At 48.1% G+C, this 15,486-nt stretch overlaps 1 protein-coding gene across 5 annotated transcripts in view; it reads right to left on the bottom strand.

The window, feature by feature from the left end:
- Nucleotides 1–15,486, bottom strand: part of MBP (myelin basic protein) — a 143,094-nt gene that overhangs the window by 65,831 nt on the left and 61,777 nt on the right. For all 5 annotated transcript variants that reach the window (XR_004273635.1, XM_032293901.1, XM_032293900.1 and 2 more), the window contains exon 3: nt 6,751–6,838. Coding sequence is in view for 4 of the 5 variants with exons in the window: in XM_032293901.1 (XP_032149792.1) it covers nt 6,751–6,838 (88 nt within the window). In the remaining variant the exon portion in view is untranslated. The remainder of the gene's footprint in view (nt 1–6,750; nt 6,839–15,486) is intronic.

The raw sequence follows: 15,486 nt of genomic DNA on the forward strand, positions 1-15,486 counted from the left end.
ACGTGAGTGGACATTATCTCAAGCCTCCGAGATTTAGGAGTTCCGCTGGTAGGCCCGCAGAGCCCACCTGTGCTGACACAGCCTCACTTCTAAGTGGGAGATGTTACTGAGAAGGGACGTGGAGCGAAGGGCTCACCTCTGGATATCTGGGCAAGAGACTGAAGGAGGAGGGCAGAGCCTGTGCTCCAGCCACACCCAGGAGGCTGCAGGAGGGAGGGGCCGCAGGAGATGCCTTTGGAGAGGCCCCCAGGGAACAGGTGGGCTTTGTGCAGGAGCCAGGTGTTCAGCAGCTTGCTTACAGGGGTAACAGATGGGGACAGATCAGGATGGAGGGAGGGACCCATTTAGTAACCCAGGTGGGCAGAGAAGGGCCTGGCCCTTGGTGCTGGGAGAGGTCCTTGCTATGCACGGGAGCTTCCCTAGGTCCTTGGCACAATCAGCCATCAGTGCTCTCAACAAAGACATAGAAACAGCGCCTCATTTTGTACCTGGATAAGGGGAAAGCTCAACTTCAATTCCTGTTAGCGGCGGGGACGCATCACCATGCACACAGCCTTCACTTCTCCCGCTCTGCTACTGCGTTCTCCAGATGATTACTTCATATTGTTGGGAAAATCAGCTTCGGAGCAGAAGGCCCAGAGGAGAAGGTGAGGGACTTGCACATACACACACATTTAAATGACAACATTCTATGGAATTCAATACCATATAGGTATGCAAACCATGAGAAGTAATAACGAGTTTGCTTTGGGAGGCCGGGAGTTGGGAGAAGAGGGCCTTTGGGGCGGGCGGATGGTGGACGGAGACCTGGGATCGGCAGCGCTGCCCCCGCTGCTGGGCCCTGCGTGTGTGCACCGCATTTTGTGGCAGAGAAAACAGCAGGCAGCCTGGCTGCAGCTGCAATGCAGCCTCCGTGTGGGAGCAGCAGGGTCAGCAAAACCGAGAGGCAGGAAGGAGCTGAGCTGAGCCGGGCTGGTGCCAGAGTGTCCTGCCCTGGGAGGCAGTGGCTTTATACTAATTGATAAAATACCCAGACTAGGGGGCGCATTACCATAAACCTCTAGAACCCTTGTCCTTAAAGCCCAGCCCCTGACCTGGGAGATGCCAGGGTGGCTGCTCCCGCCTGGCCCAGCGTCCCTCCTGCCATCCTCCCTGGCTGCCGGGCAAGGTCAGCTGTGCGGAAAACGGGCTCCCCTCCTCTTCTCTCCTTCCTTCCTTCTCTCGCTCTCACTCTTGCTCGCGCAGTCTCGTTCTCTCCTAGTAATTGTTTTCACATCTGCTTCCATCTTTCAGAGTATAACTTCCATTTTTCCTTTAAATAAGGTGGTTTTGCTTCCGTTCTGTTTTCAGGTAAAGCAAACTGCAATCACGAAGCCCTCATTATAGACAGTGAGGTCGGGACAGGAAAAGTTCATTCACACGGAGGATTTCAGCCCCACTGGACATGTCTTTCCCAGCATGCCTGGTGACCTGTGACCCTGCAAGCCCAGATATTCCCAGAAACTCCGCGGTTCTAGAAGGTTGGCTGGAATAATTAGGGTTTTAGAGCAGCTGTTGCAACGTTAGAAAGGCTAAGCGTGCTGCGCACCACTCACCGTGTGGACAAGGGCGGGCGGCACCTGCGTGCATTTGCGCCAGCGCACGGCCGCTGGGAGTGCGTTCCCTGTTATCAGGGACCCTGGGTGCCGGGCTGCGTCTGCAGAGGCTTTGGGGAAGACACCGTGGCTGCCTCTTGTCCCTGGCCTGGTGTCCACGCAGCTCACAGGGCCTGCACTATAAAAATACCTTGAGGTCACTGACTACCATGTGACTCTTCACCTGTGATGAGAATTTAAGCAGGAAAAATTCTTAGCATTTGTTAAACAAAGCTCTGTATCCTTCAAAAAATGTCTGCAGTCTTCTCTCTGAAAATACTAGCCAAAGAGTACGGACAGGGGACGGGAGAGTCCCACGTGTGCACATGCATTAACTTGTTTATGACTCACAGGCCCTTTTATGATTACCCTACTTACGTGTGGGAAGCCAAGACACGAAAAGAGTTCACTGCCAAAGGCACACGGCTGAAAGGTGGTGGGGTTCTGCCACCTGCTGTGTAAAATGAACAATGTCAGGCTGGCTGGGGTCCCCTTCCGCTTGGGCCACTGGGCAGCTCAGAGCCAAATGTGTGGCTCCCTGCAGTCACTGTTCCACGGCTGATGTGTCTATAGTCTCACTTCGCTTCATCTAGACTTCTCCATTTTATTTATATTTTACTGTTTCCTGGTGTTTTCTCCTACTGTCAACTAACTCAAGCTTGATAAAGTAAAGAAGAGCAAAACACACACACACACACACGCACACACATGAATATGTGTGCTTAAATGTTTCTGGGATGGACATTTTAAAAATAAACATTAAACACAGATAATTGTATCTCCATTGTCTAAGCAAGGTAGTGAATGTTTTCCTCATGACTCTTCAGCGGGTTTTGCCCTTACATGCTGTACACACTGGCCTTGGCCCCATGAAGTGGACACAGTGAACACACACGCAGGATGGTGATGTTCTCACGGGGGGACATCCTTCCCCTGTGGCTTATGCGTGACGCGGACTGCACCTGCTTCCAGCCCCGCCTTTGAGACGCCCGTCCCAGCTGAGAAGAACCACACTCAGTTCTGGGGGCAGCAGCGCCCTCTTCTGGCCACTCCTGTCCTGCCTCAGTACAATTTAGGGAGACCTAAAACTTCCCTCACCTCAGCTGAATTGCCTGCCTTTAGTTTAGCCCCATGCTTAGTCAGCTCCAGCAGGAGGAGAGGTGGAGACGACTTCTGACCCCCTTCCTGCCTGGTTTCTAAGGAGGAGGACAGTGTGTACACTGCCTGTGGGTGTGTGGGTCAGAAAATGCTTAGCAGCAACTGGTCTACCGCAAAATGACCTGCTGCTTCCCCAGAGCACTGACAACACCCAGTTCTCCAGGCTGTCGTGCCTGAAAGTGTTTTCTTCCTCTTTCTGTAACTAGGCAAAACAGTCTTAAGCATAGCCATAAAGCTGTCAAAAAAAAAAAATCACAGAAGGTATCTGAAAGTGTGCTCTAATGAGTTATTTGCTTAGATTAAAAACAATCCTTTGGTGGGATTTTTGCCAGGCAATGAAGGGCAAATGAAACTTCAAAGTGCACTGCTATGAAAATGATCGGCTCTGGCCTTCACAAAGACGAGAAGGAAGGCTGGTTTTAGCTGTCTGTGGTTTTGAGCACTCAGTGTGTGAACCATAGCGATGGCATCTGTGCCAGAGCCAGCTCCTGGTACCGACTTCCCCTCAACACGCCAATCCAGTCTTCACTCAGGGGGGACCCTCTTATCAGACACTGCTGCCTTTTGACATCCACAGAGATCTCAGGTATGGGTGTCCTGCAGAGGTGGTCAGCTAAGGATTATGGCCTTCTGCACATGAATCACATTCCTTGCTCATTCTTCTTATGCATGGATGAAACGGTTACCAAGAACCGAGCATGGATGACTAGTGCTCACGGGATGTTAAGAATGATTTCCTAACATATTTATGGGACTTACTATCCTGTCAGGGAAATACCTTTTTGTAAAGTGGGAGGGAGTTGCTGCTCTCATTTAGAGTAACTTTATACATTACATTGTAATTTAAAAAGAAATTGCATGTATGTCTCCAAGACATACAGTCAAGACTAATAGCCAAGGTTACTTTAGTTTCTTCTCCTTCAGCACTCTGCACGTTTAGAGTAGAGTTCTGCTTGCTCCAGCAAAGGATCAAGAATGGGAAATTATTCAGGTCCAAGGCAAATGCCCCACACCTCAACAGGCCCTTCCAGGTGGGCATCACTTGAGGTTGTTGCTCACAAATTGAGGAGTGCAGAGGCCTCCCGGGCCAGCCTCCCCCACAGTCAGATGAAACGAGGACACCTCAGACCGAAAGCTCCTCCCACTTCCCCCTTTGTTCTGACTCAACCTGAATCAGCCATCAGCTGCAAAGGCCTGAAGGTGACTCTTGGGGATCTGCTTCCTCATCACACTCACGGGTGGAGGGGCTTGGAATGTGGGAGCTAAGCTCATTCAGCAGGTATGTGTGCCTTGCTCTGGCATCCAAGGGCCTGGGAACATCTCAGTAAACACGACAGGCAGAAGGATTGCTCTTCCTATCAAAAGACAAGCCAAGTTTGTGAAATGATGGACATCGTCTGCATTTCCATCACTTCCAGTAGCATTCACGTTCAACCCTAAATAATAGCTCTCTAAACTGAATACCTCTCTGAAAAGGTTAAGGAGGGCTGCGTTTGGAAGGGCTTCAGGAATTATGTCATCTTCATAGTGTATGGAAAGGGCTGACTACAGAAGAACTTTCAATGTTATATTGTATCCACGCTGTATATATACCTACACATACGTGTGTGTATGTGTGTGTGTGTGTGTGTGTGTGTGTGTGGGACGGTAACGGAACTGCTGCCATTGTTACTAACAATTTTCAAGGCAATTATCAAGGGGGATAATGAGAAAGATGATGCTTGCTTTAAAAAATCAGTAGGCTTAGCCAAAATAATTTTAGAACTCACTTTTATTTATATGTAAAACCTAAAATTGGCCATTTGTCTTCATGCTTTTCGATTATGTCTTTATATATGTAGCTGAAATATATGAGTAAAGAGGTCATCTAAAGGAATTTTTATTCTAGACTTTTAGAGGCAGACTTATTCTTAAAATCATCAAGGCTGGGACATCTCCTTCAAACTCACAGCTTGTCTATTCGAGGAAACCCTCAGTGCTCTGCAGAGTGCACGCTGCTGCTCCTAGTCACAGACGCAGCTGCCTTCAACTCCTGCTTCTTCTTCCTCTGCCACTAAGGATGGAAACCCTACTTCCTAAAGGCAGCGGGTTACGCTGAGGCACGCCTCCAAGAAAATTCCCATAGAGATCATCAGAAAGTACGCAGAAGCAAGCGGAGCAGCAAACCCCTTTTGCACTTGCCTGTCTCATTTCTAGTCAAGGAGCCCTCATTGCTTTCAGTCTCTGGGCCTTTGGGTTATGTTGACTTTCATGGACACTTAAGATACTGAAACAGTGGGCATCACCACTTCTATTTTATGTATGCTCTGTCGAGAAGGACAGAATTATAGAAAAGAAAGGACTTTTGAAAAAGAGCAAGTTAATCAGGAACAAAAATTTGGCATAATTACCTTGCCTAACAAGTGAAGTATAAAGAACGGCCTTTCCATAAATAAGCAAAGACCAGGCTAGGGAATGTGGCCAGGAAGCCTGCTTGCCTTGAGTGTCATCTGTAACCTGCAGGCTGGGCTGATCTTGGGGAAAGAGATGCGTATTTTAAAAAGTAGCCAGAAAATCACTCCTTTTTCCTTCAACCTACAGTGAGTTCTCAGGATCTTAACACATTTCACAGCACCCCTTTTTCTCTTTGCTTTAGGAATACATGGAGAAAATCAGAGAGCTGTGTACAGCAGAACAGACCTGCCCTGAGTGTCTTCAGAGCCCTGTGGTCTTCGGCAAGTCACTGAGCCTCAGTGTCATGATAGGAACGGCATCAATGTCAACATCAAATGAGAACACGGTTGCTCACTCACAGGGGAAGCAGGAACAAAGATGAATGCTGACATTGCGTCTTAGTTCATTTTCTGTTGTGATAACGGAATATCTGAGACTGGGTAATTTATAAAGAAAATAGATGCATTCCTTACAGTTCTTGAGGCTGAGAAGTCCCAGGGCATGGCACTGGCATCTGCTCAGCTTCTGGCGAGTGTGTCCTGACATGGGGGTGGTACTATATGGTGCCACAGAGCGAGAGCTGGCTCAGGCCTCTCCTCTCTCCTTAAAGCCATGGTCTCATCAGGGGCCCCACCCCAAGGCCCTGATGACTCAGTCTCTGCTCCTTGTTACATCCCAAAGGCCCATGTCCAATTAACATAGAAATTTAAGGATTAAGTTTCCAACACACGAAATTGGGGGACACATTCAAACCATAAAAATACGTAAAGGCAATTTATATTCAATAAGGCAATACAAAAAAGTAAAATTTTGCAGACAACAGTTATTTCCCAATGGCTTCTGCGTCACTCTCTGCGGTTAAGATAAACACCACAGCATCCAGGCTTTGCTGTAATCTCACTTCCTCATTAGTTATTTTTTACGAGCACTGCTAGGCTTCCCAGTGCTCACATAGGGCTGGACAAATAGATGATCAGAGAAACACAATATAGTGAGGCAAAGCTGGGAAATGCAGAGTGTCTGTGTGTGCAACAAGGCATGTAAGCAAAAACAGAGCCGAGATGGGAAGGGATTGCAGGGGGGGAGGCAGGGCTGTATCTGCCACTTATCTACACAGCCAACATGTTCTTTTTTTAAGACAGGCTCTTACTCTGTCACCCAGGCTGGAGTTCAGCGGTGCAATCACAGCTTACTGCAGCCTTGACCTCCTGAGCCCAAGTGATCCTCTTACCTCAGCCTCCCAAGTATCTGGGAACACAGGTGCATGCCACCACACCTGGCTAATTTATTTATTTTTTGTAGACCACAAGATCTCATGTGTTGCCTAGGCTGGCCTTGAGCTCCCAGGCTTGAGCAATCCTCTTACACAGACCCCAAGAAGTATGGGATTATAGGCATGAGCCAATGAACAGAGCCTCTATGTTTTTAGTAACAAGAACAGATCTGTGATTACCCATGCAATTAAAAAAACAAAGGCTTCCCCAAGCCTTTAGGGCGCCATGTTTCCAACGTCTGTGTCACCTACCAAACACTTCGTTGTCCTCTGAGTTCATCTGCGAAAGTTCACCCAGCTTTCTCTTTTTTTCAGATTCTCCTCTGTTAGTCTCACCATTCTGGAAAAAGAAAACACAACAAACCCCTTTCTTAAGATAAACTGTTTTATCAACAAAATAACGGTAATAAATTTGTCTCTATACATTTTTTATCGGATAAGCAATTTCACATCTGTTTTCAAGGTAGAATGTAGAGCTTTGGTCCAGAGGTGGGTTTTCTGCACAGGTGGGTTTTCTGCACAGGATTCTGAATTCTTGCTTATCTTCTCTGCCTAAACACCTAAGCACTTTCTTGACCGAGTTGATATAGTTTTATAAAAAAAATTTGGAATATCATTCTAGGTAAAATAAATTAGCTACACCCCATCCTATTTATTCCAGGGGTGGGCCCACAGTCACTGCTTTAGATTCCAAGTGACACCGTGAGGCAGAGCTGACACAGCCCTTCCTTCTCCAGTTACACCTTTGCTAACTGGAACCAGTCAGGACCACTTTGATGGGAGAATGGGCCCTTTTGGGGACAGAAAATGAAGCTGGTGTCGGGAGGCACCTTTGTATTCCGGGGGAGGGAAGCAGCCACTGTGGAACGGCCCCCACTGCTCCTTTGGGAATCTGCGGCCTCGGAGTTTCTTCCCTGTCTTCTGGGCCTCCCTTTGCCTGTTGCTGGGGCCCGAATGGTAGTATGAGCTTGTTTTCTGAGTTTAAAATGTTCAGGACACAGTTCGATCACCAGTGCAGAGACAAGATACGGTTCAGCGTCTTTATATTTTTGTGATATCAATTTTACTTGACTATTTTGAAATGTCACGCTTGCACATTACAGGATTAAAATCCTCTGGAAAGTGCACAGTGGCCATATGCTGAAACCCCAGGGCCTCCTGGATGCCGCTTTCTCTTTGGGAGACAGCCGGCATTTCCAGCTTCTTCCAGGCTTTGCACAATCGTCTGTGCACCTTCAGACAATTACACATGCGTATTCTTTTCCCTCGGCTTCATCTTCACATACGTGGCATCACACTGCGGATGACGCCCTCCTTCTTGCTTCTGCCTGGGAGCCAGGGGTCCTGGAGGCGGCTTCACGTCGGCAGCGCAGAGCTGCCCGCACAGCCCGCGAGCACTTCCGTCACGGCTCGCACCTCTCCAGGCTCCAGCACCACCATGCAGCTTGTTCCCATTTCTGTCTTTCGATCCTAACCACGTTGCCCCAATTCCTGCTCACTTCTCAGAATGCACATGGGCAGGGAGCATTTCTGGAGGAGGATTGAGTCACACTGGGTTTTCACTGGGTGGGTGTCAGTGCTGCGGGCAGCTGCGCCGGTCCTGCTGCCACCCACCAGCAGCGCAGGCGGCTGCTTCTCTCGGGGGCTGCTCCCCTCTGGGGGCAGCGCCCCACCCTGGTCTCTGCACTTGACTCTATACCAGTTTTCCACACCAATCTCTCATTTCCGAGGAGCCTGTAACCCAGGATCATAAGATGCGCATAGTTTCAATTTTACATAGTCTCAAGCCCTTCTGGGCAGAGGGGCAGGCACAGCCATTAAGTCATACTAGGTCTGAAGTCTGAGTCACAGGGAGTGTGATGCACTGATGTACTTACTGCAGTGTGTTTGTTCCCGGAGAGAAGCCAGCCCTCTGAGCTCACATCAGCTAGGGTCCCGTGGTCCTGCTCCTAGTCACTGAGAGCCCTCTCGTGTGTGTGTGCGCGTGCGTGCGCGCGCATGTGTGCATGTGTGTATCAGGGTCTTCATTCCCACCCCTGGGCAGATGGGAGGGGATGGGTGGGCGAGGTCCCCACCAACCAATGTGTACGGTATTATGTCCACAAGCCAATGCTGTCTAGTGTGATGAACACACTGAAAACACAGGGGTTACTGAAGTCACAACATTGAGGAGGGAGGAAGTTGCCTTCAAGGTGTGAAATAAAATTGTGAAGAGGGCACTGGTTTGGGCTGAGTCCGTGCACCAGGCCCAGCCGATGCCCCCAATATGAAGTACGGCACCAAGCCCAAACAAAGATCTTCATCTGACCTTCTGAGAAACCAGGAGAGAGAACAGCCCAATTTCCAAGCAGGCCAGGTTTGGCCCGGATGATGAGGAAGTCCCGTCTGTTCTAACCTTTGCAGGGGAGTCACTTTGGAACCACCCACCCATCCGCCCGCATTTTGTTGTGTGTCTGCTTTCCTGAGTCTCTGTTTAGAAACCAGCCTCCTCTGCTCAGCTCATCGGAGCACTCATTCTGTTTTGTAGAAAGAGGTGTTGCCGGATTCTAGAATGACAAGTAACAGCCAATGAAGGCTTCTACATTTGTTGTAACTTTGTCTCCACCTGCCAGGCTTCTGCTACGGGATGGCTGGTGTAGAAACCCAGGCGCTGCTTTCCAGACCTCGAGTCACAGAGTTCCAGGAGACTGTTATTACTAAGTAATGAAATGCAGAGAATGTTCCAACTCGCTGAGAATGGAGGAAATACAGAGCAAAACAAACATGAGATTTCAACGCAGCAAAGTAGGAAAAAACTGACTCCCAGCATTGCTAGAGACGGAGAGGGACAGGAAGTTTTCTGGGACTGGAATAAATGCTCTCAGCCTCTTGCAGCCTCACCTCGGGGCCTCTGACCTCACCGCCCGTGGCTTCCACGCTTCCAGCTGCCTGTGACCTTCCGTGGATTTTCAGTGTCTCTATTACAGAAACTCACGCAACAGCCCATTGGTTTGTCCACCTCCCTGTGCTGCTGTGAACAGGTGAACATTGTCCTTGAGAACAAGAACCATGCCTTACACACCTTCCTACCCTCACACCTAGCACAGTGCCTGGCACCCAGTGAGTGCTTCTGAAACACAGTTAAAGTGGATTGTTTCTGTTTCAGCAGAGGGAGCCAAAGATAGCTGATTATGTATACAGCTTTTCATATCTATCCGGTTAATTTAGAAGACAGTAAAACTTGGAAAAGAAATAATTTCCCAGTAGTCTTTCCTCAGCTACAGATTCATGTCATGTTTTTTACATCTAGCTTCTATGCTAATATAAAGTTATATTCTTCACTAATTACAAAATACTAAGTGTTGTTTAAGAACTAATGAAATACGATTCAGCTGCCGTTGTTATAGATCGTAGCTGCATTCTCTTCATGCTAATGTTTTTCCAACAGGGACAGCGCTAGGACAGCCCTTCCCACGGCGGGTAGCACAACGCTGCGTCTTAGAAATGAGGCATTTCGGATACAGAGGGAAAGCTGATATTCAAAGCGCATCACTTTGCTTTAAGTGCGTGGAGGGGATAACCCAGCGACAGTGACCTCCCTGTGTCCACTTCCCAGGCTGGTTTCGAGGGCGGGGGCAGCAAAGTGTGAGGAGGAACTTTGTGTCCCGTGTGCCAGCTTGTGCCCAGGTTGGTCCCATGGCGATGGTGCATCTGCTCTGTTCATCCGTCACATCGAAGTGGCCACAGGTGTACCCTGAATAGTGACAGCAGATGGGACTCCAAATCCTCCCTTTTCTCTGCCTTCTCAACTCAACTCTCTGATGGTTAAACATCTCCAGGTCACACAGGGGCGCAAGATGTGTGCAGAAAGTACACACTGGCCTGGGAAATTTCGTGACTAATTTCTACTCAAATATAAGGCTTGTTTTTGAGACCTGATGATGCTATTTGAAAAATATAAAATATTCCCTTATGATGAACACATTTCCTGTAAGCCAAATGTCTACTAGGAAAACAAACACTGGAGGTGATGTGTCAAAAGCGATGTGATTTTCGTGATGAGAAAACAGGAGCTTCCTGCAGACGGGGGCAGATTTTCAAGAGAGGTGGGTCCTGGCGGTTCAGGCCCTCCGTGCCTCATTGCCCAAGTGAGTCCAAATCCGAGTCCAAATGGATTCTGTGACTGCAGGTGTCAATAGGCATTTCAAGCCATGATGGCTCCTTCATACGTTTGCAGCAACCTTCTTTTCCGTCAGCCTACATATGTGGGAGCTGACCTAAGTAAGAACCTATGTCCTATCCGTAACAATTTTGGAAGGTGTGTGGGAGTTTTCTGCAGAAGCCCCAGGAAACGGGCACATTCCCCACATTGCAAGGAGCATCAACAGCTCGGGACGTCACCATGCATGGTGAAGATGACAGAGAAAAAAGTCTATTTTTTGGAACAAAGGAAATGATAGTCTCCTAATCGATTATAAACCAGTAATCAGTCTCATTTTCTCTGTGAGTAAAAACGCAGAAACAAAAAACCTCTACCCGGCCTTGACCTCTAACCCCTTAAGTGGCAAGCTTTCCCCGGGGGTCAGCATGGCCCTGCACAGGGACCTGGGGCAGGCCAGGGAAGGGGCCCTGGGAACTCACAGGTGAATGCTATACTATATTAATAAATACCTTGAATATGCCCCTCTTAAAGCACGACCCCATGTCTCATATTCTAAATCAATTATATCTTAGTTTTAAATAACCGTCTCAACCAAACCTCTGCCAACTCAACTTTTAAGGCCCCGAATCCCCAGAATTCCACCCTCTCCGGCCACCCGGAAGCACAATTCAGTTGTCTTCATCAGAACCGAGTGGAGAAGCAAAGGACAGCATGGTGTCAAACCTCCCAAAGCCAGTCACAGCCGGGACGCCGGCGGGCGGAATCCGGGTTGGTTTTGAGGACCTGGCTCAGCTGCTCACTCCTGCATAGCCAGAGCGTCCAGTCACGTCTTCGAGGTCTCCTACTTGGAACGGCTATTCACATACGTGCCCACACATGGCACACACGCCCGCCCACACTGTAGTGAAAATACTCTTATAATCAGCCTTACATTTTTAAAAGATTGATGGTCTGGAGGTAGCAATTTCAGGAGGGATGGTCCAGAGGTAAGTTTCTACTCAATCACCACAGAAAAGGCTGTGGGAGAGGAAACCCTTGCTGCACATTGTTACAAACACTACACAGTGTATTCCCCAAGTCCCGATTCACACTACAAACTACTTCTCAGGAGAGGAAAGGGTTGAAGCATGTTACAAAGAGACTTTCACCTGCAAAACCTGTTGTATGCTATACTCAGAGTCAGGGTCTGCCACAGGCTGCTTGCATTCAAAACATGTAAGAATTGATTTTGAGAATTTTGCAATCCCTTAAAAAATCCTGCCTTTCGAGAGATGTCCTTATTTGTTGTGCTGTTCTGTTTTGTTTTATTTTACGCTTTCAATAGCCAGAAGCCATGGTTTTTAGTTTCTGTCTCTAGCGATAACCAGAAAAGAGGATGAGGAAGGAGCTTTACTGGCCCAACCAGAAACAGAAACTAAGAACCCATGACTGTGTTTTCTCCTTGGACACTCTGAGTCTTGAGCGGAGAATCACTGGCATGGAAGCAGGTAAAACTCTTGTCTGGTTCTGTGTCCTCAGTACCTTGCCATTCCCACGCATGCTTGCAACAAACACTGCCCAGGAGCTGAGTATACAGAGGAAAATAAGGTAGTATTTTAATAAGCCAAATCAGGCATTTCAAAGCTAGAAAAGCAAACCCAAAATGTCAGATGGCGACTGTCCAGTTCAATATGGTGACACTGCAGAGTGTCAGTGACGTAGGAAATTCACCATGTTTATTTTTTCTGAGATGTCCTAAAAGAAAAATTACACGGTGATTCATATTTTAAAAATTCCTAGGATGTTTAACAAGAGAAGTTGCCACTGTCTTCCCCCTATCTTAAAGCAGTATGTTATTTCTGAATCTTATACTTGACTGACCTTATTTAAAAAGGAAAAAAAAAAAAAAACTCAGCTGAAACTTCCTATGATGTCACAGGCGACACAGTCATATGCCGCATCCGCGTGCCAGCTGCCTGGCCTGCAGAGGCTGAGGTCCTGCCGGCGGGCACACCCCCACCCCCCGCCCTGTCTCCCCTGGCCTCCTGCCTCAGAATTCCCAGCTCATTTCTATGCACAAATGTCAGCATGGTCTGTTGTTCTCACGGCACCACTCGTATTTTGAGCCTTAGGTCCTTCTGGAGGGGGTGCTACTGAAAGGCAGGTATTTCTTTAAGTTTTCTTCACCGTCTGCCAGATTCCCTGCTGTAGTCAGATCTAATCCACCCAGATGTTTGCAGAAAATAGTTTGGGGGCATCAGGATCTGCAACATGGGTATGTCGAGGCAAAATCATGATCTGCATGACAGCCAGGACTTCAGGCTCTCAGAAGCTGGCTGCCGGGGTCACTGGGAAGGTAATTAAGTTTTCTGTACCTCTGTTTGCTCAGCGTTAAAATGAGCATTATAATCATACTTTGTGGTCGTTGTGAAGAGCATCCAATACGTGGAAACTGCTTTTTGTAGAAGCACACAAGGCCACTGAAAACACGGATCCGTAGCAGCTTAGCTTCGCACTGTTACCAGAATAAGCCCTTATTTTTTTCTCAGAACCATCATGGCCCCTTCTCAGGGGCTCTGGCCCAGGGCCCCCGGTGTGGCAGCAGAAAGAGGTGATTGTGCATCAGTGGGGTGCAGAGCCGTCCCCAGCACAGTTACTCAAGAGAGATCAAGAGAGATCGTAAGCGAGTCAGGCTCCCCCGCCTAATTGCCCCAGGAGGACAATGGTCCCCGTCCTGTGACATCATCATGAGGACTGCAAATGTGCACGTTTCTCTGGAGGAAAACTCACTGCTTGGGGGACGCCTGGCCTGTTCGGCCACCGTCAGCAGTGGCCAGCCCTCCCTGCCTGCAGCATCATGTTCTTTCTGCATCTTCGCCCACTGCCATTGCCCCACCTTAGATTTCTCTCCAGTTAATCCACATCAGAGATTTCTAGGATTTCTAATGAAACTTTAGTTGACAATGAAAACTTCCAAATGCTTTTTCAGAATCTAGAATCCGTTCACAAATTTCATTTCCAGTCCCAGAAAGTCAAAGATATCAGGTAGAGGTAAACTGGCTGATTTTTCAACTTACATATTTTTGCTCTCTTTAAATTTTTATGTGTTTCATACGTATATGTAACATATACACAAGACTAGATTATAAAAGGAATTTCAGCATTATCTAGTTTTATAAAGAGGGTCAACACTAGGTTTATATTAAGAACAGTGGCACATCCGAGATTTTATCTACTTGAAAGCTAAGTTTCGTGGATGCTCACGAAGGAATGAAATTCCTGGGTCAGAGACAAAGTGCAGGTTATTATTCACAGCAGTACGGATGTTTCACCATTTGGGCATGGGTTCCCTAATACCCAATTCACGTAGGAGTCACGGGAAGGGGCCCAGGTGGCTGCCTGCATGCAGTGGGTTGAGTGGCAGGAGAGGAAGCTCCACTTAGGAAACCTGAATCCTTTATAACTGTCAGTAGCTATGCCAGTACCCTGCTCTAGAGGAAGACACTGTATCTCCCAAGACCTGTATTTTGCTCCAGATACACACACTCTCTATCTTCCCAACCCGTTCATTATATAAACATCCTGGAAAAAATAGTCCATAATAAGGGTGGATCTCGTCTGGCTTGCAGGACAGGCAGACCGCTGGAAGATTATCTCCCAACAACCAGTTATATGAGAGGTGACCTACTGAAAACTAACAGCTGCTCTTCGGCTGGCTCGATGGTGTATCTCCTGCCTTTCACCCAGTTCACAGTCAAACCCAACTTCACACATTTTATTCTCAAGCTAAAAGATCACCATGATATCTGTTACTTTAGATGTCCTTGTAGGAAACAAAATGTTACAGACTTTCACAATTAGAACACTTTAGAGACCAGCCCAGCCACTCATCTAACCACCAAGGCTGACTTACCACTAAGTGATGCTGACCTGTGCACACACACAGGGTCTTCAGCTTAGAGACGACACTAAACCCTTGGGCAAATGCACAGAAAGCATTGCTTCTGGTCTGGACAGAGTTCTGCGGACTTTGCAGCCCCCCAGTCTGGGGGTCCTTGGAGGTATACAGTGTCCGCGTGGGGCCACTGATTTTTCTGCTTCTCCCACCTTTGGGCTTGGCTGCTTCTGGGAAGGGCCATGAGGCTTGTGCTGATGGTGGAGTCTGAAGATGACGTGTTCAGTGAGTCGTGGTCTCAAGGGAAGCGGACAGGCTTCTCCAAGAGAGTCAGGGACTGCAGGGCTGAGGTCCTATGTATCACAGTTTTGTAGAATTCTTTCTTTTCGGTCAGCAAGGCTATAGGCCTATGATATGGAGAGGCCATAAGGCTTTGGCCACAAGCTACACGGAGAGCTGGGCCTCAGTGTCTGGCCCCCAACCAGGCCTGGGAGAAGGAGATGCTCAGGGAACATGGTGAGAGGGGTGGGGTCAAAGGAAAACAAGTGGGGGCTGCTCCGGGAAGGAAAGGGAACCCAGGCACAGCCGAGGGTGGGGCTGGGGTGGAACCGAAGCCCATGATTTCATGGGAAATCAATACCCAGACAGAACCTGCATTCCTCAGCCTCAGTTCGGAGCGGAATGGCTTATAATTTCGTGAGTGCCGGAGCACCACTGGCAGTGCCTGCATGGATTTTCCAGGGCCAGTAAGAAACATTCATGTCAACATCACAGCAGCTGAAGAGAAATCTGCAGACGGAACTTTTAACTCACCTGTGATAAGTTTACCAGATCATGTTTAGATGATCCCCAAGTTCTAGGCAATACTATCTTGATTAAAAAATAAACTGTGGGTGTTTAAAGAGGATACTGCAGGTAAAACAAACCTGTAAATACAGAAACAGACTATCTGACAGAACTTGTAAGATCTCGA

Source organism: Sapajus apella, unplaced genomic scaffold, assembly GCF_009761245.1.
Source record: "Sapajus apella isolate SASKATOON/1434 unplaced genomic scaffold, GSC_monkey_1.0 scaffold30, whole genome shotgun sequence".
Lineage (NCBI taxonomy): Eukaryota > Metazoa > Chordata > Mammalia > Primates > Cebidae > Sapajus > Sapajus apella.